General features: G+C 42.3%; 1 protein-coding gene across 2 annotated transcripts in view; it reads right to left on the bottom strand.

The window, feature by feature from the left end:
• The window catches only part of SLC25A17 (solute carrier family 25 member 17), a 111,757-nt gene that overhangs the window by 28,815 nt on the left and 56,141 nt on the right, over window positions 1-26,801 (bottom strand). For both annotated transcript variants that reach the window (XM_075833514.1, XM_075833513.1), the window contains exons 4-5: window positions 20,855-21,006; window positions 10,909-11,025 (exon numbers count right to left, since the gene is read on the bottom strand). In XM_075833514.1, the coding sequence (XP_075689629.1) occupies window positions 10,909-11,025; window positions 20,855-21,006 (269 nt within the window). The remainder of the gene's footprint in view (window positions 1-10,908; window positions 11,026-20,854; window positions 21,007-26,801) is intronic.

The following is a 26,801-nucleotide window of genomic DNA, read 5'->3' as shown; positions in this document are numbered from 1 at the left end:
ATAATTGGTATCGCCGCATCCGTAACTGCCTGATCTCTAAAAATAGAATGTTATTTATCCCGCACAATGAACGCGGTAAAAAAAATAATAAAGAAGCAAAATACCAGAATCGCTATTTTAGTCACTTCAGATCCGGAAAAAAAATATAAATAGGGATCACAAAGTCACATATAGCTTTCATGATGGAAAAATACAAAAGTTAAATGTCTTAGTATATGGCGACACAAAAAAGAAATTATTTAAATTATGGTATCGTCGTAATCGCATCGACCAGCAGAATAAATTAAAATATGTTATTTATAGTGAACAGTGAACGCCATAAAAAACAAAATAAGTTTTCACGGCCTAATTCCACTAAGTTCATAAAAAAATCTGTGGGATCAAAATGCTCACTATACCCCTAGATAAATTCTTATAGGACTGTAGTTTCCCAAATGGGGTCACTTGGAGTGTTTCCACTGTTTTGGTCCCTCAGGGGCTTTGCAAATGCGACATGGCACCCAAAAACCAATACAGCAAACTTGAGCTCCAAAAGCCAAATGGCGCTCCTTCCATTCTGAGCCCTGCCTTGGGTCCAAACAGTAGTTTATTACCACATATGGGGTATTGCTGTAATCAGGAGAAATTGCTTTTCAAATGTTGGGATGCTTTTTCTTCTTTATGAATTGTAAAAATTTAGAATTTCTAAGTTTTATTGGAAAAAATTTAGATTTTAATTTTTATTGTCTAATTCCACTAAGTTTAGAAAAAACCTGTGGGGTCAAAAGGCTCACTATACCCCTCTATAAATTCCTTGAGGGTTGTAGTTTGCAAAATGGTGTATTTTTGGGGGTGTTTCCACTATTTTGGCCCCACAAGACCTCTTCAAACATGACATGGTGCCTAAAATATATTCTAATATAAAGGAGGCCCCAAAATCCACTAGTTGCTCCTTTGCTTCTAAGGCCTGTGTTTTAGTCCATTGCCCCATGTGGGAAATGTCAAAAAAACGGCAGAATTTAGGCAATAAATATGGAGTTGCGTTTCTCTGGTAAAACCTTCAGAGTTACAGAAAAAAATTGATTATAATGGATTTTCTAAAAAAAAAAAAAAATGACATTTAGAAATTTCATCTCCACTTTGCTTTCATTCCTGTGAAACACCTAAATGCTGCTTTTAAAACTTTGAGTAGTGCATTTTTTAAAATTAGGTGACGTAGGGGCGTGCCCGGATGTCGATGGAGTAGGACGCACGATCCGGAGCTCCTCTACTAACCACCCTTTTAGCAGCGGTTCATTTCGGATTTAGCCTCCCGATAAGCCCGCAAGATGGTGAAACGCGGTCCTAAGAAACCGGAGAATAAGCTGGCACCCTCCGGAGCGCCAACTCCCGGAACCCTGGAGGCATTCCTCCGTGCGGACGCGCAGACAGAGCAGGCGCCATTACTGGCACCCTTCTCGGACACAGCATCGCAGGCTTCATGGTGCCCGTCGGAAGCCCTGGAGGGAGACCCGCATACAGACCCGCTCACAGAGCAAGTACAGACCCAGATACCGGAGCTGTCTAGCTTGACAATTGCCGACCAGAGATATTACCAGGGGAAGGAGGGCAGCCACGTGGAGGTCAGTCCGCCATCTTTGGATGCTTTGGATGCCTCAGTGCAACATGCAGAGACTCTGCCTATTTTCTCGAAGGGAGTCTTCCCAAAACACAAAAACCTGCAGGTTAGTGACTTACCTCTTACCTTGGAAGATTTCCCACTTTTGCCCAGGGCTCCGAGACCTCCGAGGGATGAGACCCCCTCCCCCTCCTCCTCCTCCTCGAAACGCCTTAGGGACAGGGGAAGGGAGATATGTGATACGGAGCGAGAAGCTTCCTCCATCTTAGTGCGTCCATCCTCATGTGACCGAACCCTAGATCTTCAGGCGGATCTCTCATCCTCAGATTCTGAGTACCCTGCACCTAAAAGGGCAGACTGGCATGCCATCCTAAGTCAGCTTCCTACCAGAGAGGATTTTAAAGAGGCTCTGTCACCAGATTTTGCAACCCCTATCTGCTATTGCAGCAGATAGGCGCTGCAATGTAGATTACAGTAACGTTTTTATTTTTTAAAAACGAGCATTTTTGGCCAAGTTATGACCATTTTTGTAGTTATGCAAATGAGGCTTGCAAAAGTCCAAGTGGGTGTGTTTAAAAGTACAAGTCCAAGTGGGTGTGTATTATGTGCGTACATCGGGGCGTTTTTAATACTTTCACTAGCTGGGCGCTCTGATGAGAAGTAACATCCTCTTCTCTTCAGAACGCCCAGCTTGTGACAGTGCAGATCTGTGACGTCACTCACAGGTCCTGCATCGTGACGGCCACATCGGCACCAGAGGCTACAGTTGATTCTGCAGCAGCATCAGCGTTTGCAGGTAAGTCGATGTAGCTACTTACCTGCAAACGCTGATGCTGCTGCAGAATCAACTGTAGCCTCTGGTGCCGATGTGGCCGTCACGATGCAGGACCTGTGAGTGACGTCACAGATCTGCACTGTCACAAGCTGGGCGTTCTGAAGAGAAGAGGATGTTACTTCTCATCAGAGCGCCCAGCTAGTGAAAGTATTAAAAACGCCCCGATGTACGCACATAATACACACCCACTTGGACTTGTACTTTTAAACACACCCACTTGGACTTTTGCAAGCCTCATTTGCATAATTACAAAAATGGTCATAACTTGGCCAAAAATGCTCGTTTTTTAAAAATAAAAACGTTACTGTAATCTACATTGCAGCGCCTATCTGCTGCAATAGCAGATAGGGGTTGCAAAATCTGGTGACAGAGCCTCTTTAAAGTGCTTATAGCGGAGGTAAAAGATACCTGTAACGCCGCCATTGCAGCTGTAAGACAAGACATAAGATATGTAGCAAATAGAGTGGAAACGCTGGAAGATGACCACGACTCCACCCGCCAATATATTTCCCAGCTACAATCCACGGTAGTGGCCCAAAATACGGCTCTCAGTGATTACCATAACCACCTGGAAGACCTAGATAATCGGGGTAGACGCCACAACATTAGAGTAAGGGGTGTGCCTGAACCGAAACAAGACGAAAATGTGAAGCAGATCCTGACAACCATTTTTAACAAAGTCATAGGTGCAGCCGCGGACCAACCTATTAAACTAGACAGAGCTCACAGAGCCTTACGACCTAAAGGAGCCAGCACCCTGCCACGAGATATCATTTGCTGTGTCACGGACTTTGAGTTGAAGGAAACCATAATGGCCAAGGCTAGAACCCAGCGAACCATTGAATATGGAAATGCTACAATCCAATTTTTGCCGGATCTCTCTTGGATAACCCTACATAAGCGGCGCCAACTGCGCCCGCTGCTCTCCATCCTGAAAGATGCTAATATCCTGTATCGATGGGGCTTCCCCTTCAGTCTTACAGCTAGAAAAGATGGACGCTCTGCAGTTTTACGGTCGCCTATAGATGTTCAGGACTTCTGCGCCACATTGGATATCTCTACACCGAAGTTGCCCAGTTGGGATCTAGTCTTACCCCCTCCACCTCCTCCACCCATCTGGCATAAAGTCCTACAAAAGAAGAAACCTGCTACACGGGGGGACCCTAGTGTTGACAGAGGTCGCAGATCTCCAATCCGGAGATAAAGGAAACTGTTGCGGGAGGCTATTACTCGAATATGCACTTCCTAGTGCACAAGCCGCATTGAATGTTTTCTTGATGCAATTGTTATGTGTTAATTCTCTATCTTTTTTCTTTCTGTTCAAAAATTGTATTATACTTGAATGGGTGGGGGTGGAGGACTCTCAGGCCAAGTCACCAGATTTGGCTGACCTTCGAGGAAAAGATGCTAGGACGGGTCCTGGCTGTATCGACTTCTGGGGAAATGTATCCCCTAGGGAGACGAGTCACTTTCCTAGGGCATTATATGCACCTAGTGTTTTCATTGATTTTTATGCATAATACTCGGTTGAATTATTATGTCTCCATATGGAAAGCATTTTCCATTCACAGTCAATTGTATGACTTGATAACGTACTGGGGCTGTATATGTTTATGGCTAATATTTTATGTGTTTTTATGTCTATGTCTCCCCTATCCACCCCCTTCTTTCTCTGGTAGTGAAACACATATTAGGAGTTATCCTCGAGAACATGGCTCAAAAGAAAAAAGGAGGAACTGCGGTCTCTTGCCACCATACCATGGATACAGGTTGGGCCCCTTACAGGGGTTAATATTTATGTTTGATCAACAGACATTGGATCTGTCTTGGCGCGTATAGTTTCATTAAATGTTAAAGGCCTAAACTCTAATGTGAAACGTAGATTAGCGCTCAAAGAATTAAAGGATTTGAAAGCGGAGATTGCTTTTCTCCAGGAAACGCACCATGACAGATCGGGCTCCTTTAAATTTGCACAGTCCCACTTTCCTATGGTATACACGGCGACACAAAATAAGAAAAAAGCGAGAGTCGCGATTCTGGTATCTAGAGATTGCCCCCTGCAAGTTAGTAAGTCCATTATGGACCCAATCGGGCGATATGTTATCCTGGTAGGGACAATGAGAGGAGTCCCACTCACGTTATGTAATATTTATGCACCAAATACCCTGCAGGTCCCTTTCCTAGAGAAAGTGTTTGCCAAACTCGCACGTCTTCCGCCTAACACTCTTATCATAGGGGGAGACTTTAACCTTCCGGTATCGGACATAAGGGATAGACAGTCCCTCACTGTGCCCACACCACCAGCAAATTTATGCAGACATACCCTAGCCTTTCGTCGACTGATCCGTAAACATAATCTCTATGACCTGTGGAGGGTAACTAATCCTTCGGCTAAACAATACACTTTTTACTCCCACCCACACAACACTCATACAAGGATAGACCTCTTTTTGGGTAATGTACCGGGCTTACGCTCTACGTCCTCGACAGATATTGGCCCTATCACATGGTCGGACCACGCACCGATCATACTTGACCTCAGTTCAGACTTGCGGACTACAAGACAATGCCACTGGAGACTAAACGAAAGGCTGATTAAAAATCTGATACACCGAGAGGCTCTTAAGAATCACATTGACACATATTTTATCCTTAACAAAAACTCAGTCCCTACGCTATCTACAATATGGGAAGCTCATAAAGCAGTTCTTCGGGGGCACTGTATCTCTATTTCTTCACGTTTTAAGCGAGACACAAAACAACAGCAGAAAGATCTGACAGTGACACTTGCTTCCCTGGAGCGTAAAATGGCTATATCGCCCTCTACAGTTACTCTCCGTCGCATTATTGAGACGCGAGGAAAATTGAAAGATCTCTCCATAGCTAAGGTGGAACGGTTATTATTATATACTAAGCAGAAGTATTACGAACGGGGAAACAAGGCACACACACTATTAGCAACAGTTACTCTTTGACCCTAAACAACAGGCTGACCTATTCCACCAATATTATACAAAGCTATATTCACTACCGTCCCAACTCCCTACGTATCTCACAACCCGAACCCAATGTCTCTTGGAATATTTAAAACCCTGCTCTCTACCTACTCTCACAACATCGGACATTAACATGCTTAATGCACACATTTCGTTAGAAGAAATACAAGACACGATCAAGGAGCTCCCTAGCGGCAAATCACCAGGGCCTGATGGTTTCTCTTATCTTTATTACAAAAATTTTCAGGACTCACTAACTCCACACATGATAGATCTCTTTAATTCTTTCCTGATGGGGGAACAGATACCTCCCTCAATGCTCCACTCTTTTATTACGGTTATTCCCAAACCAGAAAAGGATCATACTGATTGCTCTAACTATAGACCGATATCACTGCTGAACGCGGATTTAAAAATATTTACTAAGATTTTAGCCAATAGACTGAGTTCCCTTCTACCCGAGCTGGTCCACAAAGACCAGGTGGGATTTGTCATGCATAGACAGGCAGGGGATAATACTAGAAGAACTATAGACCTGATAGATGTGGTTAATCAAACAGAAACATCGGGCTTACTCCTGAGCTTAGATGCTGAGAAAGCTTTTGACCGATTAGATTGGTCCTTCCTCTTCGCCACCCTAGAGACAATAGGCATTTCTGGCCCTTTCCTCCAAGCGATACGAGCACTATACTCTTCTCCAAACGCGGCGGTAAAATTGCCACATGCTACATCCCAAACCTTTTCCATCTTCAATGGTACCCGCCAGGGCTGCCCGCTCTCTCCCCTCCTTTTTGTACTTTGCATAGAGCCACTGGCTTCATATATCAGAAAAAAATACAGACATACAGGGTATCATGGTAAGAGACAGGGAATTTAAGATATCCCTCTTCGCGGATGATGTTCTCCTGACTCTACGCAATCCGCAAATATCCCTGCCTAATCTGCACTTGGTTCTGAAGGAATATAGTCGGTACTCAGGTTATAAAATTAACAACTCTAAAACAGAAGCCTTGCCGATCAATCTAGCCCCAGCGCTCATAACAACCCTGCAGTCTTCCTTTAAATATACTTGGAAGACAGATACAATAAAATACTTGGGCACTCAGATCTCTAGCTCATATACCTCCCTGTACAAACATAATTATGTCCCCTTCTTTCAGGACATAAGCAAACTCATAGCTAGATGGTCTGTCCTACCCCTGTCGTTTTTTGGCAGGATATCGGCGGTTAAAATGAATATCCTACCAAAATACTTATACCTTCTGGAAACCCTCCCGGTCCCTATACCACGAAAAGACATCTGCAGATTTCAAATAACACTATTGAAATACATTTGGGCGGGTAAAAGACATAGAATCCCAGTATCAGTCATGCTTACATCGGTGGTGGGAGGTGGATTGGCGGTCCCAGACGTTTACCGGTACTATTTAGCGGTACATTTGAGAAGGATACCATGTTGGACCTCTCTAAGGGCATATAATAAATGGACTGAGATTGAGAAACTGTGGATAGCACCTGCACACCCAAATGCATTATTATGGTCGGGGACGACGGACACTTTAGCGACCCCCCTCCTACACACAATGACATTCACTAGGAATATCTGGAGGTTATCGAAGGCGAAATATGCATTATCTTCCTTAAAGTCTCTAATGACACCTTTCCTATATAATCCCTCCTTACCAGAGAACCTCACTACAAAGATGTCACAGCCATGGTCGAGAGCAGGATTATTTTACTTTGCTGATATAGTAGACCCTTGTCAACGCACAATTCTACAGTTTTCAACGTTGCAAACTAAATACAACTTGCCCAACAACTCATACTACAGTTACATTCAAATCACACACTTTGCTAGCTCTATACGAACAGAACAGGGTTTCTCTAAGCCCACAGCCTTTGAAAGGCTCTGCAAAACAACTGTTTCAACTAGAGGGTTAATATCGGAGATGTATGCTATTCTGGCAGACTCCCCCCTTCAAGAGGCAACCAGACATAGATATATGGCCAGGTGGGAGGCATATTTGGGTAGGGAGATACCCAGGTCGCTGTGGCAAATCATCTGGTCCCAGGCAGCGAAGTCATCTTTATGTGCGGCTTATAAGGAGAACCAGTATAAAATTCTAATGCATTGGTATCACACACCGGAATTCCTCCATCGCATTTTCCCGTTGGTATCGGATAGGTGCTGGAGATGCCACAGCGACGTGGGGACACTTCCTCATATTTTTTGGGACTGCAAACTAGTGCGACCCTTTTGGGGGGGAAGTAGAAAATCTCATTCAAGAGGTTTTTGGGAATAGACCTGCGAAGCAAGCATTGACTTATCTTTTAAATGTGCCACCGAAGGGTTGGGGGAAAGTTCAGTCCCGGTTACTTCTACATATACTGACAGCAGTGAAATGTCTTATTGCGGCCAATTGGAAACGTAAAACGCCTCCTACGCTAGATGCCCTTTACAACAGAATAAAGGAGGTCAAGAGATTGGAATCATTGACGGCCTCACTGAATAATTGCGTAGACCGCTTTACAAGTGTGTGGAGGCTTTGGGACATGTACGACTCCTCTAGACCTCCATGAGAGAGAGAGACCATTGTTCTTAAAGTACATACAGGTTTAATATAGAGATTAAGATATCTCCTAAAGCTACAATTCTTACCTTATCCCTTCCCTACCCTAGTGTGTCTGTCGATTGTCGTGTTAGTATTGTTGGAATTAATCTTTATTTTGTGTAGGCGAGAGATACAGTTGTGAATTGAGGAACGAGTTAAACTTCATATCCTTTATTGCATACTCAGAACAGACAATAACCTCTTTAATGTTTCTCGGATATATAAACAGATAGAGGGCAATCCGCATATGGAATCCATATGCTACACTGGGGTAATAAGATGTTGACGTCTGTAAAAATGACCAATATACTATGCAAAATGTTGTCGCCTTTATTCGAATAAGATGTATCTACTTGTCTGAATTTACCACGGTTTTGTATATTTATGTTATGATAAATGAAAAAAACAAAACATACAATTAAAAAAAAAATAATTAGGTGACGTATCGGGGGTTCTAATATAGAAGGCCCTTAAAGTCACTTCAGAAATGAACTGCTCCACAAAAAAAAAAAAGGTTCTTGAAAATGTGAGAAATTGCTGCTTAAGTTCTAAGCCTTGTAACGTCCTGGAAAAATAAAAGGATGTTGAAAAAACGATGACAACATAAAGTAGACATGTGGGAAATGTTAATTATTACTTATTTTGTGTGGTATTACTATCTGTTTTACAAGCAGATACATTTAAATTTAGAAAAATGCAAATTTTTGCACATTTTCTCTATATTTTGGTAATTTTCACATATAGAGAATTTTGGGGTGGACGTTCGCTGTGTTACTTCTCCTGCATCCATGATGGGTATGGTATATCCCTTTGATATGCATACGCAGTTTTTTGTGTAATTGTCCTCCTCCATGTCTATATTAACCTGCTATAGGTTTTACTATTATATATTTTACGTGCTTATATAGCACCTTTTTGCATTTATACATGGTCACTATATTTTGGTCTATATAGCTCTTTTTGGAGGGCGTTTCATTAGCACACTTTGTACATTCTGTCTATCTTTGGAGATGCACAGCGCATTGTCCTTTTTATCTGTTGGTCTATGGATTTTTAATTTTATCTACTGTGCTTTTACTATGTAATTCAATAAAGATTTTTCTATTTTTTCATATACTTTCTTTCTTCATGGCATCTGTTTCTTGTAGGTTTATATATATTTTGTGATGTTTTTGGGATCACATCCTAGGATTAGAACGTAAATATCACATATATTGATTATTTTATTACATAATGGTGCTATTTGAGCCATGCTGAGTTTTCTGTTCGGTAAATACGGTATTTATTGACCAACTTTTTCCCACTAACAAAGTACAATATGTCACTGTAAAACAATCTCAGAATGGCTTGGATAGGTAAAAGCATTCCCAAGTTATTACCACATAAAGTAACATGTCAGATTTTAAAAAAAAAATCGGCTGCATCCACAAGGCCAAATCAGGCTGCGTCCTGAAGAGGTTAATGACCTTGTAGAGGTATTTGCAGATGAGCCCTAATCTCTGTAAAGTAATCAAGACAGAGCCGGATAATGTAATACTACAGAGGGACTTGGGGAAGCTGGGGGTTTGGGCAGAGAAATGGCAAATTAAGTTTAATATGGATAAATGTAAGGTTATGCACTTGGGCAGAGGAAACAATTTTTACAATTAGGCATTAGATAGTAAAACACTGGGTAAAACTACTACTGAAAAAGATTTGGGGATATTGGTGGACAGTACATTTACCTTTAGCAACTAGTGCCAGACAGCTGCTGCCAAAGAAAATAAAATCATGGGATGCATGAAAAGAGGCATAGATGATCACGACAAGAACAAAGTTTTGCCTCTATACAAATCACTAGTCAGACCACATATGAATATTGTGTACAATTTTGGGCACCTTTGTATAAGAAGGATATGGCTGAACTAGAACGGGTGCAAACAATGGAGACCAAGGAAATTAAGGGAATGGGTGGATTGCAGTACCAAGAAAGGTTATCAAACCTGGAGCTATTCAGTTTAGAAAAAAAGACGGCTTAGGTGCGATCTAATTACAATGTACAAATATATAACTGGACAGTAGATCTTTCTAATGATCTTTTTATACCTAGGCCTCTAACAAGGATAAGGGGGCATCCTGTACATCTAGAGGAGAAAAGGTTTCACCACCATCACAGACAGGGATTCCTTGCTGTGAGAGCAGTGAGACTATGGAACTCTCTGCCACAGGATGTTGTGATGGTTGATTCTTTGAACAAGTTCAAGAAGGACCTTGATGCCTTTCTTAAAAAATATAATATTACAAGTTATGAGTACTAGATTCTGAAGATGGGACGTTGATCGAGGGATTTATTCTGATTGCCATATTTGGAGTCAGGGAGGAGTTTTTCCCCTAATGAGGCAATTGGCATCAACCGCATGGGAATTTTGCCTCCCTCTGTATCAACATGGTAGGATTATAGGTTGGACTTTTTCAACCTTATCAACTATGTAACTATGTTATTCCACTTTTTTAGGAGCTGCTGACTAAGGCTGGATTCACACTCTGCGTTTTTGCAGCATTTTTAACATGCGTTTTTTGTTTTTGATTGATGAACTCCCATTGAAAGACATGGGAGTTTATCTAAAAATAAAATGAAAAATAAATACATGTCAAAAATGTGTGAACCCAGCCTAACTGTCTTTTAAATAGTTCAATATACAAAACCCTTAGTGGGGAGTAGAAGTCTTCAAACTTTGCATCGGTTTCATCTTCCTATGGAAGTTTAGAAAAACTAGTTGAATTGCTGTAACCCTTGTCTTTTTTTCAAAATCTGTGGCCTGTGCATTAAACCAAAAATTTTAAAAATACATGTGCTGCTTTTATGTCTTTGAAATTACAGAAACTCACCTGAAATGCCAGTATACGTTGTGGGTTTTATATCATCATTCCTGAACTTGGCACCTTGAAGTTTCAGTCTTGTATTAACCACCCACAGAGGTGTTGTCAGCAGGACATTTACTATTCCTAATAAAAGCAAAATTTCACATTAACAATTTACACCATTATCCACAAAAGTTCAAATGTTTTTCTAAATACGGTTTGAAAATCTTATATGAACATGACCACAGTTACGTTGGAAAAGTTATATATGGTCAAGACCAACATTTTCAGCAGGGGTGTAACTAGGAAAGACTGGGCCCCATAGCAAACTTTTGACTGGGGTCCCCCTCTGCTGGGTATCACACAACCCCCCCATTGTAGATAGTGCCTCCCTATAGATTCCACCACACTGTGCCCCCTATAGATAGCACCATACACAGCCCCCTGTAGAGAACGCCTTACAGCACCCCTGTAGATAACATCTTACAGCCCCAAATCCTCCCTGTAGATAACGCCATACAGCTCCGCTGTAGATAACGCCATAGAGTCCCCCTGTAGATAACGCCATACAGCCCCTTGTAGATAACGCCATACAGCCCCCTGTAGATAACGCCATACAGCCCCCCTGTAGATAACGCCATACAGACCCCCTGTAAATAACGCCATACAGACACCCCCTGTAGATAACGCCATACAGCTCCGCTGTAGATAACGCCATAGAGACCCCCTGTAGATAACGCCATACAGCCCCTTGTAGATAACGCCATACAGCCCCCTGTAGATAACGCCATACACACCCCCCTGTAGATAACACCATACAGACCCCCCTGTAGATAACGCCATACAGACCCCTCTGTAGATAACGCCATACAGACCCCCCTGTAGATAACGCCATATAGCGCCCCCCCCCAAAAAAAAACGGCCTATAGTTTGTCCTACAAAAGAGATGTATCCCCTATCCACAGGATAGGGGATACATGTGTGATCGCTGGCAGCGATGAGGAGAACGGGGGACCGAAAGTCCCCCGAAGTTCTCCATGACAAACCTCGGACTTCCGGCGTCTGCGCAGTTCAATAAAAATGAAAGGAGTGCTGGTCTCGCATGCGCACAAGTGCGGTGCGCAAGTCATTTCTATGGAGCTGCAGACAGACCCCGGAAGTCCGAGGTTTGTCATGGAGAACTTCGGGGGACTTTCCGTCCCCTGTTCTCCTTATCGCTGGGCGTCCCAGCGATCACACATGTATCCCTTATCCTGGGGATGCATGTCTTTTGTAGGAACAACCCCTTCAGTGACGTCGCGCTGTAGCAGCCATAGCAGCTGCTAGCTGAGCCTCCGGCCGTGCTGCGGGCCCCGTAGGAGCCGTTACGGCTGATATAGCGGTAGTTACGCCACTGATTTTCAGTAAACTTACAGGCAGTTGTACTATATGGAGAAGTTGTCGGCAGAGCAATCTGGGAACACCACAAAATTTTCTCAGGATCTGGAAGTCATGGTTGACATTTGGAGACTCTGCTGAATTTCATACCCTACTCTAATGACTCAATTGAGTCCCCCCCCCCCCCCCACCAGCTGCAGTTCTATATTCTGACATGGCTATTCTAGAGTAGGATTGCCACATTCTCCCTCTGACCATCCCCTCCCGCCCACACATTTTTTTTTCTCCTCTTCTCTCCTTCCCCTGTTTCTCTTTTTTTCTCCCTTCTTTCTCTTTGAATATTCTTATATTATGTTCATTGTTTAAAGCGGCTCTGTCACCAGATTATAAATGCCCTATCTCCTACATAATCTGAACGGCGCTGTAATGTAGATCACAACAGTGGTTTTTATTTTGAAAAACAATTTTTGACCAAGTTATGCAGGATTTTAGATTTATGCTAATTCGTTTCTTAATAGACAACTGGGCGTGTTTTTCTTTTTTACCAACTGGGCGTTGTAAAGAGAAGAGTATGACGCTGACCAATCAGCTTCATACACTTCTCATTGTTCCAGCCCATTGTTACAGCGTGATTGTGCAGTGAAAGAAGCTGGGATGGAACAATGATGGAACAATCAGTGTATGACACTGATTGGTCTGATTGGTCCCATAAAAATGTTCAAACATAAAAGTCTATACACATTTGGTTTCAGGTAAATGTAATGACTCGTACAATAAAAGTAAAATATTATTCATAACACACGGTAAATGTGTTTATATTTTTGTATTTTATATGTTTTTTTAAGTCCCTCCAAATTAGATTTTTTTTTTCATATATATGTACACCAAAATGGTGATATTAAATAAAATAATACAACTTATCCCACAAAAAAAAAACAACAAGATTTCATACGGCTACCTCAATGAAAAAATAAAAAAGTTATTGCTGTCAGAATGCAGTGTAGCCACTATTCAGTGTGAGACGGCATGCACCTGAAGACACCAGACGGGTGGGTGCTACATTTCCCCTGCGCGTCTCACCAGGTGGCCCCCCCCTTACCTCTCCTGCAAGGATAAATCCCCCTTGTTTTTTGGCACCCACGGGCCGCACTTTTACGGTCGTGCCTGGGGTGCACTGTTCGCGGCAGGCTTCATAAATTTAGATCCCGACTTCGGCCGGGCCGAGACTGCCTTTAGCAATGCCCCCTTTTCTTCAGTTTCCGGCTTCCTTGGCTTCTCATTGGTCACAGGACAGTCTCTAGTCACATGGTCTAGTCACCTTGCAAAGTGGGCTCGGTTTCCTGTGGGAGGAGTTTTTACCTCCTTCTTCCTGTTCCTCCAGTATCTCTCAGCATTAGCAGTGATTTTTTTCCAGCAAGGCATCCTGGGAGCCTACTCAAGCAGCAACAGCGGCATCTCCTCTGCACCGTTGGCTTGTCGATGGGACACACCCAGGCAGTAGAGTAACCCTGACCGACCTCTCAAAGGGAATGGTGGAAGCCTTAAACCAGCTGCCTGAGCAGATGCTTTCCAGTTAGCCAGGCCCTCCTCCCATGAGCGCTCCCGCTCTAGCTTTGTAGGCATGCCCCGCAAAGGGGCCAGGAAGTCTCATAGGAGATACTCCTCTTCCTCAAATTTCTCAATGGATAGGGTCACCGCAGGTGGATCTGCTTCTACCCCTGCTCGTGATAAGGCAGAGACTGCCTCTACTAGGGACTCCTCTGACTCCAACTCGGTCTGAGCAAGGCACTTCTACATCTCCCGTCACACAGGCTTATCTGGGCGGTCAGAGATATCCTACAAATCCCTGAGATCACTCTTGGCCCATCTCAAGAGGAAATCCCATTTCAGCGACAGAGGCTTGCCCCTCTAGCTTTTCCTGACCATAAGCGATTTGGCATGGAAACACCCGGACCGGCGTTTGCCCACAACTAAAAGGATGGTTGACAACTGTTTGAGGCAAGTACTCTGCCCAATAGCGGGTGTTGATTCTCCTAAAGATTACCTCGATAAGAAAGTGGATAAGAAGATGGATTCCATGGCCAAGGCCACATTCTCAGCCGCTTGCGCTGCCTTTCTGCCCAAGTTTACAGCTTCTTGGGTTAGCAAAGCCTGCATAGTCATGGCAAAGCAGCTCAATAGCTCTCTCGCCTCGGGGGAGCCACATCAGGGGGATTCTTTTCTTGTTTCCCAGATGATCCAGTCATCTAAGAATGCTCGTAATGTTTCCATTGCAATGGTCGTCATGGCAGCCCCACCACTGCCCGAGCTTCTCCTCAGCCTGAAGGTCTTCCCTCACCAGAGTTACTTCCTCGGGTGGGGGGGGGGTGGCTGCTCTCCTTCAAGGAGACATGACTAACAGGCATAGAAGATGACTGGGTCCGAGAGGTCGTGTCCACGGGATACAATAAATATTTTTCCTACCTTTCTTAATGTCGGTACTTCCTGTCGACTCCTCCTCGGTGCCCTGCCCGGGAGCTCACCTTTACCTGGGCCACCCACGCTCTCCTCCAGAAAGGTGTCATTGTCCCTGCCTCAGAGCGGATCCAGGACATCTATTCTAACCTTTTCACCATTCCAAAAAAATAATACTTCCCTTTGTCCTATCCCAGATCTCAAGCGCCTCAAATCGGCATTTCAAGGTCTGCAAGTTTTGTATGGAATCTCTGCGCTCAGTCGTGGCATCCTTGGAAACGCATGAGTTCCGGTCTTCAGCTGACATCCGAGATGCTTACCTTTACATGCCCATTGCTCGGCCTCACCATCGTTTTCTTCGCTTCGTGGTAGGTTCTGATCATTTCCAGTTCATGGCACTTCCCTTCAGCTTGGCCACTGCAACGGCTCACCAAAGGCTTGGCGTTCTTATGGCCCTTCTTCGATCCAGGGGGTTCGCGGTAATCCAGTACTTGGATGACCTCTTGGTGAAGGCCCCCTCCAAACAGGACAATTTGGCCAGTTTTCAGATCACTCTGGACTTATTTTGCAGTTTTGGGTGGATAGTCAATGAGGGCAAGTCTTCCCTCATCCCCTCTCAAAGGATGGAGTTCCTGGGCACGATCCAGTCTCAGGACTCCTTGCACCTTCTAAACCAGCTTCCCTCGCTCGTTCGTCGATAAGCGTTATGGTGGCTGTCCTCCCTGTGCATATCCCTGGGGAAGCCTTTTGCCATCCTACATTGGAAGGTGATCACGACGGATGCCAGACTGCCGGGTTAGGAGGAGGTCTTGCAGGGGTGGGGGGGTGCTTGTGGGGATGGTGGGGGTGCTTGTGGCGTGGTGTGTGTGGGGGGTGCTATATTGCTAACTTAATTTTTTTTTATTTTGCATGATCCGCTGGACCTATTGGACTACGTCGTAGATTCGGTGGACTACTGCGATAATCTACGTTTTTGTTTTATTTAAATTGTTAACGAGGGTCTTGTGGGGGGAGTTTTTTTTTTAATAAAAATATTTTCTTATGTGTCTGTGATTTTTAATACTTTATTAGCATCTTGTTAATGGCAGTGGTCTGTTTGACAGCCAAAATGGACCTGGATACTGCTTAGCAATTTGCAGACACCTCTTACTGGCTTGTAGTCAAAAATAGGGAGGGTGGTGAGTCTCCCTCCCACATTTACAGCAGCTGTGAGTCAGGTTGCTTTGCCGAATTCACCTTGCTGTAATTCTGGGAAGTGCTCCCTCTGGTGGCCAACACAGGAAAACATGTCAAATTATTATTTAATTTTTAATATTTCCCACCTTGTGAAAGAGCAAAAAAATACACCAAAAAAACCAAAAAATATAATAAATATAAGTTTCCCTTTAAGTAAACATCTAAAAGCTAAAAACAGCTTTGGCCCTGTTCACATCACGTTTTGCCTCTACGTTTAGCGTGCACATTGGGAATGCTGCCTATGTATACGGTAAACGTGTCCATAGGACTACATTAGCCTGACGGAGTCCAAAAGTGTCGTTTTGGCCTCCGTCAGGCTGGTATATTTCTCACTTGAGAAAGGCTCCTGCGTTGAGCTGAAACGTCGTGTGTATATGGACCAATAAAGCACCTTTTTCTACCTTGCTTATACTTTGGAGTGCTGCCTGATTTTTGGATTCTACTACAGCAGGTCTGTTAGCCCTGACCTGGGCAGGTCGGCACCCACCTACGATTTACAAGGCTGTGCGGCTGACACATTGTATTTAGACTTTTATATATATATATATATATATATATATATACAGCAAACATAGAATGGTGACAGCACCCTGCGACACTAATGCCACCTAAACCACTAAATATAAATAAATATGCACTAAAGCTAAATCTACTTACAAATAGGGAGGTTCTTAGTGCACATTTTGATCAAAAAGTGTTAGCCCACCTGCCACGACAAGGCGACCTCTGTAAGGTGGGAACCTACGCTGCACATACACCCAGAACTGGGACTAAGCCTACATATATACCTGGGGATGGTAGGATCCAGCATTGAACTGATTAAAATCACCCAGGGCAGAATGGGAGGAGTGCAAGAACAACAAGTGGAGGCAGTCACTAACCCCACATATATGGATCACATAAACACAACAAAAAGTTGAACAGCACATTCCAACTAAATGATACAAAATGTATGCAGGTGCAAGAACACCCATGACTGCAGATATACAGCAAACATAGAATGGTGACAGCACCCTGCGACACTAATGCCACCTAAACCACTAAATATAAATAAATATGCACTAAAGCTAAATCTACTTACAAATAGGGAGGTTCTTAGTGCACATTTTGATCAAAAAGTGTTAGCCCACCTGCCACGACAAGGCGACCTCTGTAAGGTGGGAACCTACGCTGCACATACACCCAGAACTGGGACTAAGCCTACATATATACCTGGGGATGGTAGGATCCAGCATTGAACTGATTAAAATCACCCAGGGCAGAATGGGAGGAGTGCAAGAACAACAAGTGGAGGCAGTCACTAACCCCACATATATGGATCACATAAACACAACAAAAAGTTGAACAGCACATTCCAACTAAATGATACAAAATGTATGCAGGTGCAAGAACACCCATGACTGCAGATATACAGCAAACATAGAATGGTGACAGCACCCTGCGACACTAATGCCACCTAAACCACTAAATATAAATAAATATGCACTAAAGCTAAATCTACTTACAAATAGGGAGGTTCTTAGTGCACATTTTGATCAAAAAGTGTTAGCCCACCTGCCACGACAAGGCGACCTCTGTAAGGTGGGAACCTACGCTGCACATACACCCAGAACTGGGACTAAGCCTACATATATACCTGGGGATGGTAGGATCCAGCATTGAACTGATTAAAATCACCCAGGGCAGAATGGGAGGAGTGCAAGAACAACAAGTGGAGGCAGTCACTAACCCCACATATATGGATCACATAAACACAACAAAAAGTTGAACAGCACATTCCAACTAAATGATACAAAATGTATGCAGGTGCAAGAACACCCATGACTGCAGATATACAGCAAACATAGAATGGTGACAGCACCCTGCGACACTAATGCCACCTAAACCACTAAATATAAATAAATATGCACTAAAGCTAAATCTACTTACAAATAGGGAGGTTCTTAGTGCACATTTTGATCAAAAAGTGTTAGCCCACCTGCCACGACAAGGCGACCTCTGTAAGGTGGGAACCTACGCTGCACATACACCCAGAACTGGGACTAAGCCTACATATATACCTGGGGATGGTAGGATCCAGCATTGAACTGATTAAAATCACCCAGGGCAGAATGGGAGGAGTGCAAGAACAACAAGTGGAGGCAGTCACTAACCCCACATATATGGATCACATAAACACAACAAAAAGTTGAACAGCACATTCCAACTAAATGATACAAAATGTATGCAGGTGCAAGAACACCTTGTCGTGGCAGGTGGGCTAACACTTTTTGATCAAAATGTGCACTAAGAACCTCCCTATTTGTAAGTAGATTTAGCTTTAGTGCATATTTATTTATATTTAGTGGTTTAGGTGGCATTAGTGTCGCAGGGTGCTGTCACCATTCTATGTTTGCTGTATATCTGCAGTCATGGGTGTTCTTGCACCTGCATACATTTTGTATCATTTAGTTGGAATGTGCTGTTCAACTTTTTGTTGTGTTTATGTGATCCATATATGTGGGGTTAGTGACTGCCTCCACTTGTTGTTCTTGCACTCCTCCCATTCTGCCCTGGGTGATTTTAATCAGTTCAATGCTGGATCCTACCATCCCCAGGTATATATGTAGGCTTAGTCCCAGTTCTGGGTGTATGTGCAGCGTAGGTTCCCACCTTACAGAGGTCGCCTTGTCGTGGCAGGTGGGCTAACACTTTTTGATCAAAATGTGCACTAAGAACCTCCCTATTTGTAAGTAGATTTAGCTTTAGTGCATATTTATTTATATTTAGTGGTTTAGGTGGCATTAGTGTCGCAGGGTGCTGTCACCATTCTATGTTTGCTGTATATCTGCAGTCATGGGTGTTCTTGCACCTGCATACATTTTGTATCATTTAGTTGGAATGTGCTGTTCAACTTTTTGTTGTGTTTATGTGATCCATATATGTGGGGTTAGTGACTGCCTCCACTTGTTGTTCTTGCACTCCTCCCATTCTGCCCTGGGTGATTTTAATCAGTTCAATGCTGGATCCTACCATCCCCAGGTATATATGTAGGCTTAGTCCCAGTTCTGGGTGTATGTGCAGCGTAGGTTCCCACCTTACAGAGGTCGCCTTGTCGTGGCAGGTGGGCTAACACTTTTTGATCAAAATGTGCACTAAGAACCTCCCTATTTGTAAGTAGATTTAGCTTTAGTGCATATTTATTTATATTTAGTGGTTTAGGTGGCATTAGTGTCGCAGGGTGCTGTCACCATTCTATGTTTGCTGTATATCTGCAGTCATGGGTGTTCTTGCACCTGCATACATTTTGTATCATTTAGTTGGAATGTGCTGTTCAACTTTTTGTTGTGTTTATGTGATCCATATATGTGGGGTTAGTGACTGCCTCCACTTGTTGTTCTTGCACTCCTCCCATTCTGCCCTGGGTGATTTTAATCAGTTCAATGCTGGATCCTACCATCCCCAGGTATATATGTAGGCTTAGTCCCAGTTCTGGGTGTATGTGCAGCGTAGGTTCCCACCTTACAGAGGTCGCCTTGTCGTGGCAGGTGGGCTAACACTTTTTGATCAAAATGTGCACTAAGAACCTCCCTATTTGTAAGTAGATTTAGCTTTAGTGCATATTTATTTATATTTAGTGGTTTAGGTGGCATTAGTGTCGCAGGGTGCTGTCACCATTCTATGTTTGCTGTATATCTGCAGTCATGGGTGTTCTTGCACCTGCATACATTTTGTATCATTTAGTTGGAATGTGCTGTTCAACTTTTTGTTGTGTTTATGTGATCTATATATATATATATATATATATATATATATATATATATATATAAATTTCGGATGATTGTATACTACGCTATTCAATCCTGAGGGATCCCGCAAAAAAAATAATCTTTTTTTTTTTTTACATGGGAGCCTATGTGTGATGATGCCACTGTATGGCATCCACTGAAAAGAGAAGCAAGGAAGCACATTCAAACAAGTGGGAGCTTTAGTCACCCAATACAACGTTTCAGTCCAACAGGACCTTTCTCAAGCATGTCAAAAAAGATCCTGTTGGACTGAAAGGTCGCATTGGGTGAATACTGCTCCCACTTGTTTGGATGTGCTGCCTTGCTTCTTCTCTTCTTGTTTACACCAAAGGACTTTGGACCAAGTCCTATTGAGGCGTACACTGAATTTTTCATTTATCCAGTGCTGTGATATTTTTGTCTTTTGTACAATGTATGGCATCCGTCACAGATATACATTAAATGTATACTTTGGGGAGTTTTCCCAGGGCCGGAGTCCCTGGGAGAGCATCAGGTAGCGCTTGGCTCGGGAATGCCGGCCCTAGGGAAACAGGGAGACAGTGACGCTCTGGCTGGACTTTCCAGCATTTCAAAGCCCTTGACATACATTGACAGTGACGTCAAGGGCTTTCCCAAGACATGAGTCCCCGGCCAGAGCGTTTGCTCTGGTTGGGGACTCCCTAGTTGAAAGCCCATGACATCGGTGTCCATATATAGACAGTGACGTTAGGGGCTTCCCCAGGCTCAGCAGTCAAAGTTACGCTGTGCCCAGTGATTTCGGGCAACGTATCAAACTGTATGCCTATACAGTGGGATATGTCAGTGCCTTGCATCAGAGGTATACGTCGGTACTCCTCCCGACGTATAACTTAGACGGAAGTGCAAAACATAATGTGAATAGGCCCTTTCAGTGGACTTTCCAGTGAAGACAGATATCCCTATTATATACATCATTATTACTAATATTATTAACTTACAATTATGCTACAAATATGTTGCAAATATATATTTATCTCCTGTAAAACATTTATTTCTTCTCAAGTCCTAGATTATTTTGGAACCATAAACAAAGGATTATTGCCATTAGAATACTACTGTATGGTATATATTACAGTATTTACATTTAATTATGTAATTACCAGCGATGAAGCCAATAGCCAAATCCTTGCTCGTGCTTGAAGCAGTCCCTTTTACCCATAAGGACTTGAGACTGTTAAAAGTGTAGAAATAGACAAAGTTGGAGCAGCAGAGACTGGCGATGACAGGAAACCAACCGCGATACGGAGCCAGACTGTGAAAGAAAAAAAAAAGAAAAAAATAAAACTTACACACAAAAACTACAAGACAAAAAACATTCAGTTGAAACTAATCATAATTACCTGTATTTCTTTTTTTCTATTGGGTTAGGAACAGACTTTCCTTTTTGACATCTAGATCTCTACAGTTTGTTATGAAGTTTGTCCTAAAGGGGCACTCTGATTATTGAATGTTATGGCATTTTACTAGGATATGACATAACATTTGGATTATAAGTCCAACTTTTGGGAGCCCCACCAACCCCAAAAATGAAGGAGCCACAGCACGGGTTTCTCTTGAATGAAGCTGTGCTGAAGTTGTCTGTAGAGTTGGTGGCCGGGAGTGCCGCTGCGCAGTGAAAAAACTGAAGGGGCTACTGCTGCCTTTTCATTCTTATAATCGTTCAGGGTCCTGGCACTTGAACCCCCACAGATAAGAAAGTGATGGCATATGCTAGCAAAGGCCATTACTTTCTATAATGGAATTATCCTTTAACCCCTTAACACAGAATGATGTGCAGGTAAATAGTTTGTTGGCGAATAATGCCATACATGGATGTCATTCAGGCCACGCCAGCACAGAAACTGTGCCTGCAGATGGGTTTCCATGGCCGTCGGGGGCCTAACATGACTGTATCCTATTAGGCCATGCCGGAGACATGGCCTAATAGGTTGCCTGTCAGTTTTATACTGACAGGCAATAATAATTTGGTACACTAAGTTTACCGACGCATTAACCCCTTAACGACATCCAACGTACATGTTTCTATCTCTGGCGGGCACTGCATAAATATTGCCACATACCCTGTAAACCACAGTATGCAACACGAAACACAAATGGGTATGTATACAAGGCAAAAAAATACAATGGAATCACTATGTATACCACAAAAATATATTTTTTATTCAAAGTAAATGCACCTCATGAATGATTAAAAACACTTAAAAAAGCATAAACATGCTCTACAAAATCATTGGGGGGAGGGGGAGCCAACAAACAAGACCCCACACTCCCACCAATACCCCTAAACATGCGTTTCTAATATTCAAGCATGAATCCAGAGAAAATATTGCATCAAATCATCTGCTGAAAACAGCATAATTACGTGATAGCCAGAGAGGGGAAGAGGAGACTAAATGCCCCACGCGTATTGCAACAAATGTGGCTTCCTCGGGGAAGCCACATTTGTACATCCAACGTACAGTTACGTCGCCGCAGGCAATCATTTCGCGCAACTCAATGTAACTGAGCCTGCGCAATCATCAGCCGGTGTCCACTGTATATTACAGCTGGCATCCTGATGCAAGGACTGTACTGGAGCCAGCCTCTGATCCGGCAAATTAAAAAGTGAGCGCTGCATCTATGGGGTTACTAGCCGATCGGCACACCCGCGACGCGATCATGGGGGTACCGATTGCTGCTTTGGCAACCGGAGATCTAACTATTGCCTCCTGTCTGCCAAGTACGGAAGCCAGTTAGGCCCTACCCGGAGCCAGGGCCTAAAAGGCTTCCAGTCGCAAAAAGAAAACGGCACGGGCTCAGAAGCAGAACATGCGCCATCAGCCACGGGTGTCAGCTGTATGTTACAGCTGACACCCTGTTATAACGGCTCCGATCCATGCCATTAACCCCTTAGATGCCACGATCAAAAGCGATCCTGGCATCTTAATGGCTTGTAGACAATTGGCATCCCCACGACACGATCGCGGGGTGATGATAGTTGCTATGGCAACCGGAGGCCTGACAATGGCTTCTAGTCTGCCATGTACGGAAGCCCATTAGGCCCAGCCCGGAGGCAGAGCCTAATAGGCTTGCTGTCAGTGTATAACTCTTATTTTTATACAATTTTTTTTTGTCCCACTACGGGACTTGAAGGCCTGCACCTCTGATATTTATTCTATTAAATTGCATTACCCACGTAGTGCATTGCATTACCCATGTAGTGCACTGCATTAGAATAGGGATCAGAGGTGAAGGCCTTCAAGTAGGACAAAAAAAAAGTTACATTTTTTTTATAAAAGTAAAAGAAAATAATACACATATTTGGTATCACTGCATTCGTAATGACTCAAACTATAAAACTGTGTTATTTTTCCAGAATTGCTATTTTTTGGTCACCACTCCTCCCAAACCATAGAATAAAAAGTGATCAAAAAAGTCATATGTAACCCAAAATAGTACCAATAACAACTATAACCTGTCATGCACAAAACAAACTCTTACACAGCTTTTTTAACTAAATAATAAAAAAGTTATGGCTCTCAGACTATGGTGACAAAAAAACAATTATTTTAAAAAAAAGTGATTTTATTGTGCAAACTCGGCGAAACATAATTTTTTTTTATTACATATGGTATCGCCATAATCGCATCGACCCATAGAATAAAAGTATCATTTATAGCCCAAGGTGAACACTGTAAAAAAAAAAAAAACAACAACAAACATTGTCAGAATTTCTGGTTTTTGGTCACCTTGCTTGCCAATAAATTGAACAAAAACGGATAATAAAATAAAATAAAAATCGCATGTACCCCAAAATGGTACCAATGAAAATTACGGATTGTCTGGCAACAAATAAGCCCCAATACGGCTCAGTTGGAGAAATTTTTTAAAAAAAGTTATCGCTCTCAAAATTTGGCGACGCAAAATATGCAGAGTGTGTACCAAAAGCGGGTAAGATTGGGCATCATTTATCAGCGCAACACTGGACACATATCTGTGGATTATTATTTATTTACCTTATTATTATACCACCTTATTATGCACAGATGTACTCTGCCCAGCTTACATATGCCCCCACATTATAAGCGGAAATACCAGCAAAAACCCACGAACAGGACTACCAAGCAAAATCTGCGCTCCAAAAGCCAAATGGAGCTCCCTCCCTTCTGAACCCTACAGTATGTCCAAACTGCAGTTTGCGTCTACATATACAGCGCCATACACGGGAGAACCTGCTGAACAGTTTATAAGATATTTGTCTTCAGTGGCACAAACTGGGCACAACATATTGTGCCCAGTTTGCAATTTTCACTTTGCATCATCCGCTGCGCATTACTTTCTAATGGGGTCAAAATGCCTTAAAGGGGTTTTACTATCAGGGACATTTATGACATATCCACAGGATATGTCATAAATGTCAGATAGATGCGGGTCCCACACCTATCTCTAGAACGGGGTCCCCTACATCTTGTTCCACCGCTCTGTGTTTCAGCTGACCCGTGTGCTTCCCGACCTTGAAGAAGAAAACAGAGTAGCTCGCTGGGGTTACTTTTGGGGGGTTTCCACTGTTTTGGTCCCTCAGGGGCTTTGCAAATGCGACATGGGGCCGCAAACTATTCCAGCAAAACTGGAGCTCCAAAAGTCAAATAGCACTCCTTCCCATCTGAACCCAGCCACATGTCCAAACTGCAGTTTATTGCCACATATGGGGTATTGCCGTAATCGGAAATTGCTTTACAAATGTTGGGTTTTCTCCTTTATGCTTTGTAAAAATGTAAAAGGCCTACGTTTTATTGGGAAAAAATTTAGATTTTCATTCCCACGGCCCAATTTTAATAAAATTATCAAAAAACATGTAGAGTCAAAATGCTCACTATACCCCTTGATAGATTTCTTGAGGGGTGTAGTTTGGCAAATGGTGTCTTTTTGGGGGTGTTGCCACAGTTTTGGCACCACAAGACCTCTTCAAACCTGACATGGTGCCTAAAATATATTCTAATAAAATCGACGCCCAAAAATCCACTAGGTGCTCCTTTGCTCCTGAGGCCGGTGCTTCAGTCCATTACCACACTAGGGCCACATGTGGGATATTTCTAAAAACTCCAGAATCTGGGAAATAAATATTGAGTTGCGTTTTCCAGGTAAAACCTTCTGCGTTACAGATTTTTTTTTTATTAAAATTGATTTTCTACAAAAGAAATTACATTTTTACATTTCACCTCCCCTTTGCTCTAATTCCTGTGAAACGCCTAAAGAATTAAGTAACTTTCAAAATGCTGTTTTGAATACTTTGTGGGGTGCAGTTTTTAAAATGGGATTATTTATAGGGGGTTTCTAATATATAGGGCCCTCAAAGCCACTTCAGAACTGAACTCGTCCCTGAAAAAATAGCCTTTTGTTATTTTCTTGAAAATTTAAGAAATTGCTGCTGAAGTTCTAAGCCTTGTAACGTACTATAAAAATAAAAGGATGTTCAGAAAGCAATGCCAACATAAAGTAGACATATGGGATATGTGAAATATTAACTATTTTGTGAGGTATTACTCTCTGTTTTACAAGCAGATACATTTAAATTTATAAAAATGCTAATTTTTGAAAATTTTCTCTAAATAAATAAACCCTGAATGTATCAACTAAATTTTAGCACTAACTTAAATTACAGTGTGTCACGAGAAAATCTTAGAATCGCTTGGAAAAAAAAGCATTCCAAAGTTATTATCACTTAAAGTGACATGTCAGATTTGAAAAAAAATGTCCTGGTCCATAAGGCCAAAACAGACATTAAGGAAGAGGTTAAAGATGTAAATGGATCGTTTGGGAAGTCACCTGTTGAGACTAAAAAAAATGTACCAATTGAAGTAAAACTTTATTTTAAAAAAAATGGTTTCCATAAAAGTTTTATTTTGTGAAGGTGTAAAAAAAACAAAACACACAACAAAAAGCGAATATATATGGTATCGCTGCTATTGTAACGACCCAAATAATAAAGTTGACACAAAAAACTGTTTTTATTCCGTCCCCATTAAAATAAAATAAGATATTTAAGTTAATCAATAAGTTCAATGTGCCCCAAAATGGTAGTAAAAAAAAGACACATGATCCCTTTAAAAAACAAGGCCGCGTACGAAACATAAAAAAATGATGGGCTCCAAAAAGAAATATCTTTTAAAAGTGTTTATTTGTGAAAAAGTAGCAAAACCTAAGCTAACCCCTATACATATTTGGTTTCGCCGTAATTGTACTGACCCATAGAATAATGTTAGATCATTATTTATGCCGCACGGTGAACAGCTGTAACGCTAAAATATTGTCGGAATTGCTGGTTTTTTTCTATTCCCCACCCCAAAAAATGTAATACAAGTTATTAATCAAAAAATTATATTTACACCAAAATGGTGCCATTGAAAAATACAACTCATCCTTCAAAAATAAATTTTCCCATTTCGATGAAAAAATAAGAATGTTATGGCTCATGGAATGCGCCGATAAAAAAATGAAAAGGAAAGCTTGGTCCTTAAAGAGGCTCTGTCACCACATTATAAGTGCCCTATCTCCTACATAATCTGATCGGCACTGTAATGTAGAGAACAGTGGTTTTTATTTTGAAAAACGATTATTTTTTAGCAAGTTATGAGCAATTTTAGATTTATGCTAATTAGTTTCTTAATAGACAACTGGGCGTGTTTTTACTTTTTACCAACTGGGCGTTGAACAGAGGAGTGTATGGCGCTGACCAATCAGTGACCATTCAGCGTCATGCACTCCTCATTGTTCCAGCCCATTGTTAGTGTGGTTGTGCAGTGAAAGAAGCTGGGCTGGAACAATGAGGAGTGTATGACGCTGAGTGGTCACTGATTGGTCAGCGTCATACACTTCTCTGTACAACGCCCAGTTGGTAAAAAGTAAAAACACGCCCAGTTGTCTATTAAGAAACTATTTAGCATAAATCTAAAATTGCTCATAACTTGCTCAAAAATGATAGTTTTTCAAAATAAAAACCACTGCTGTTATCTACAAGTAAAAAAAATAAATTGTAATAAAAGTCAATTTAACTCCTTAACGACCGCC

Source organism: Rhinoderma darwinii, chromosome 7, assembly GCF_050947455.1.
Source record: "Rhinoderma darwinii isolate aRhiDar2 chromosome 7, aRhiDar2.hap1, whole genome shotgun sequence".
NCBI lineage: Eukaryota > Metazoa > Chordata > Amphibia > Anura > Rhinodermatidae > Rhinoderma > Rhinoderma darwinii.
This window is presented reverse-complemented; position numbering and strand designations above follow the sequence as displayed.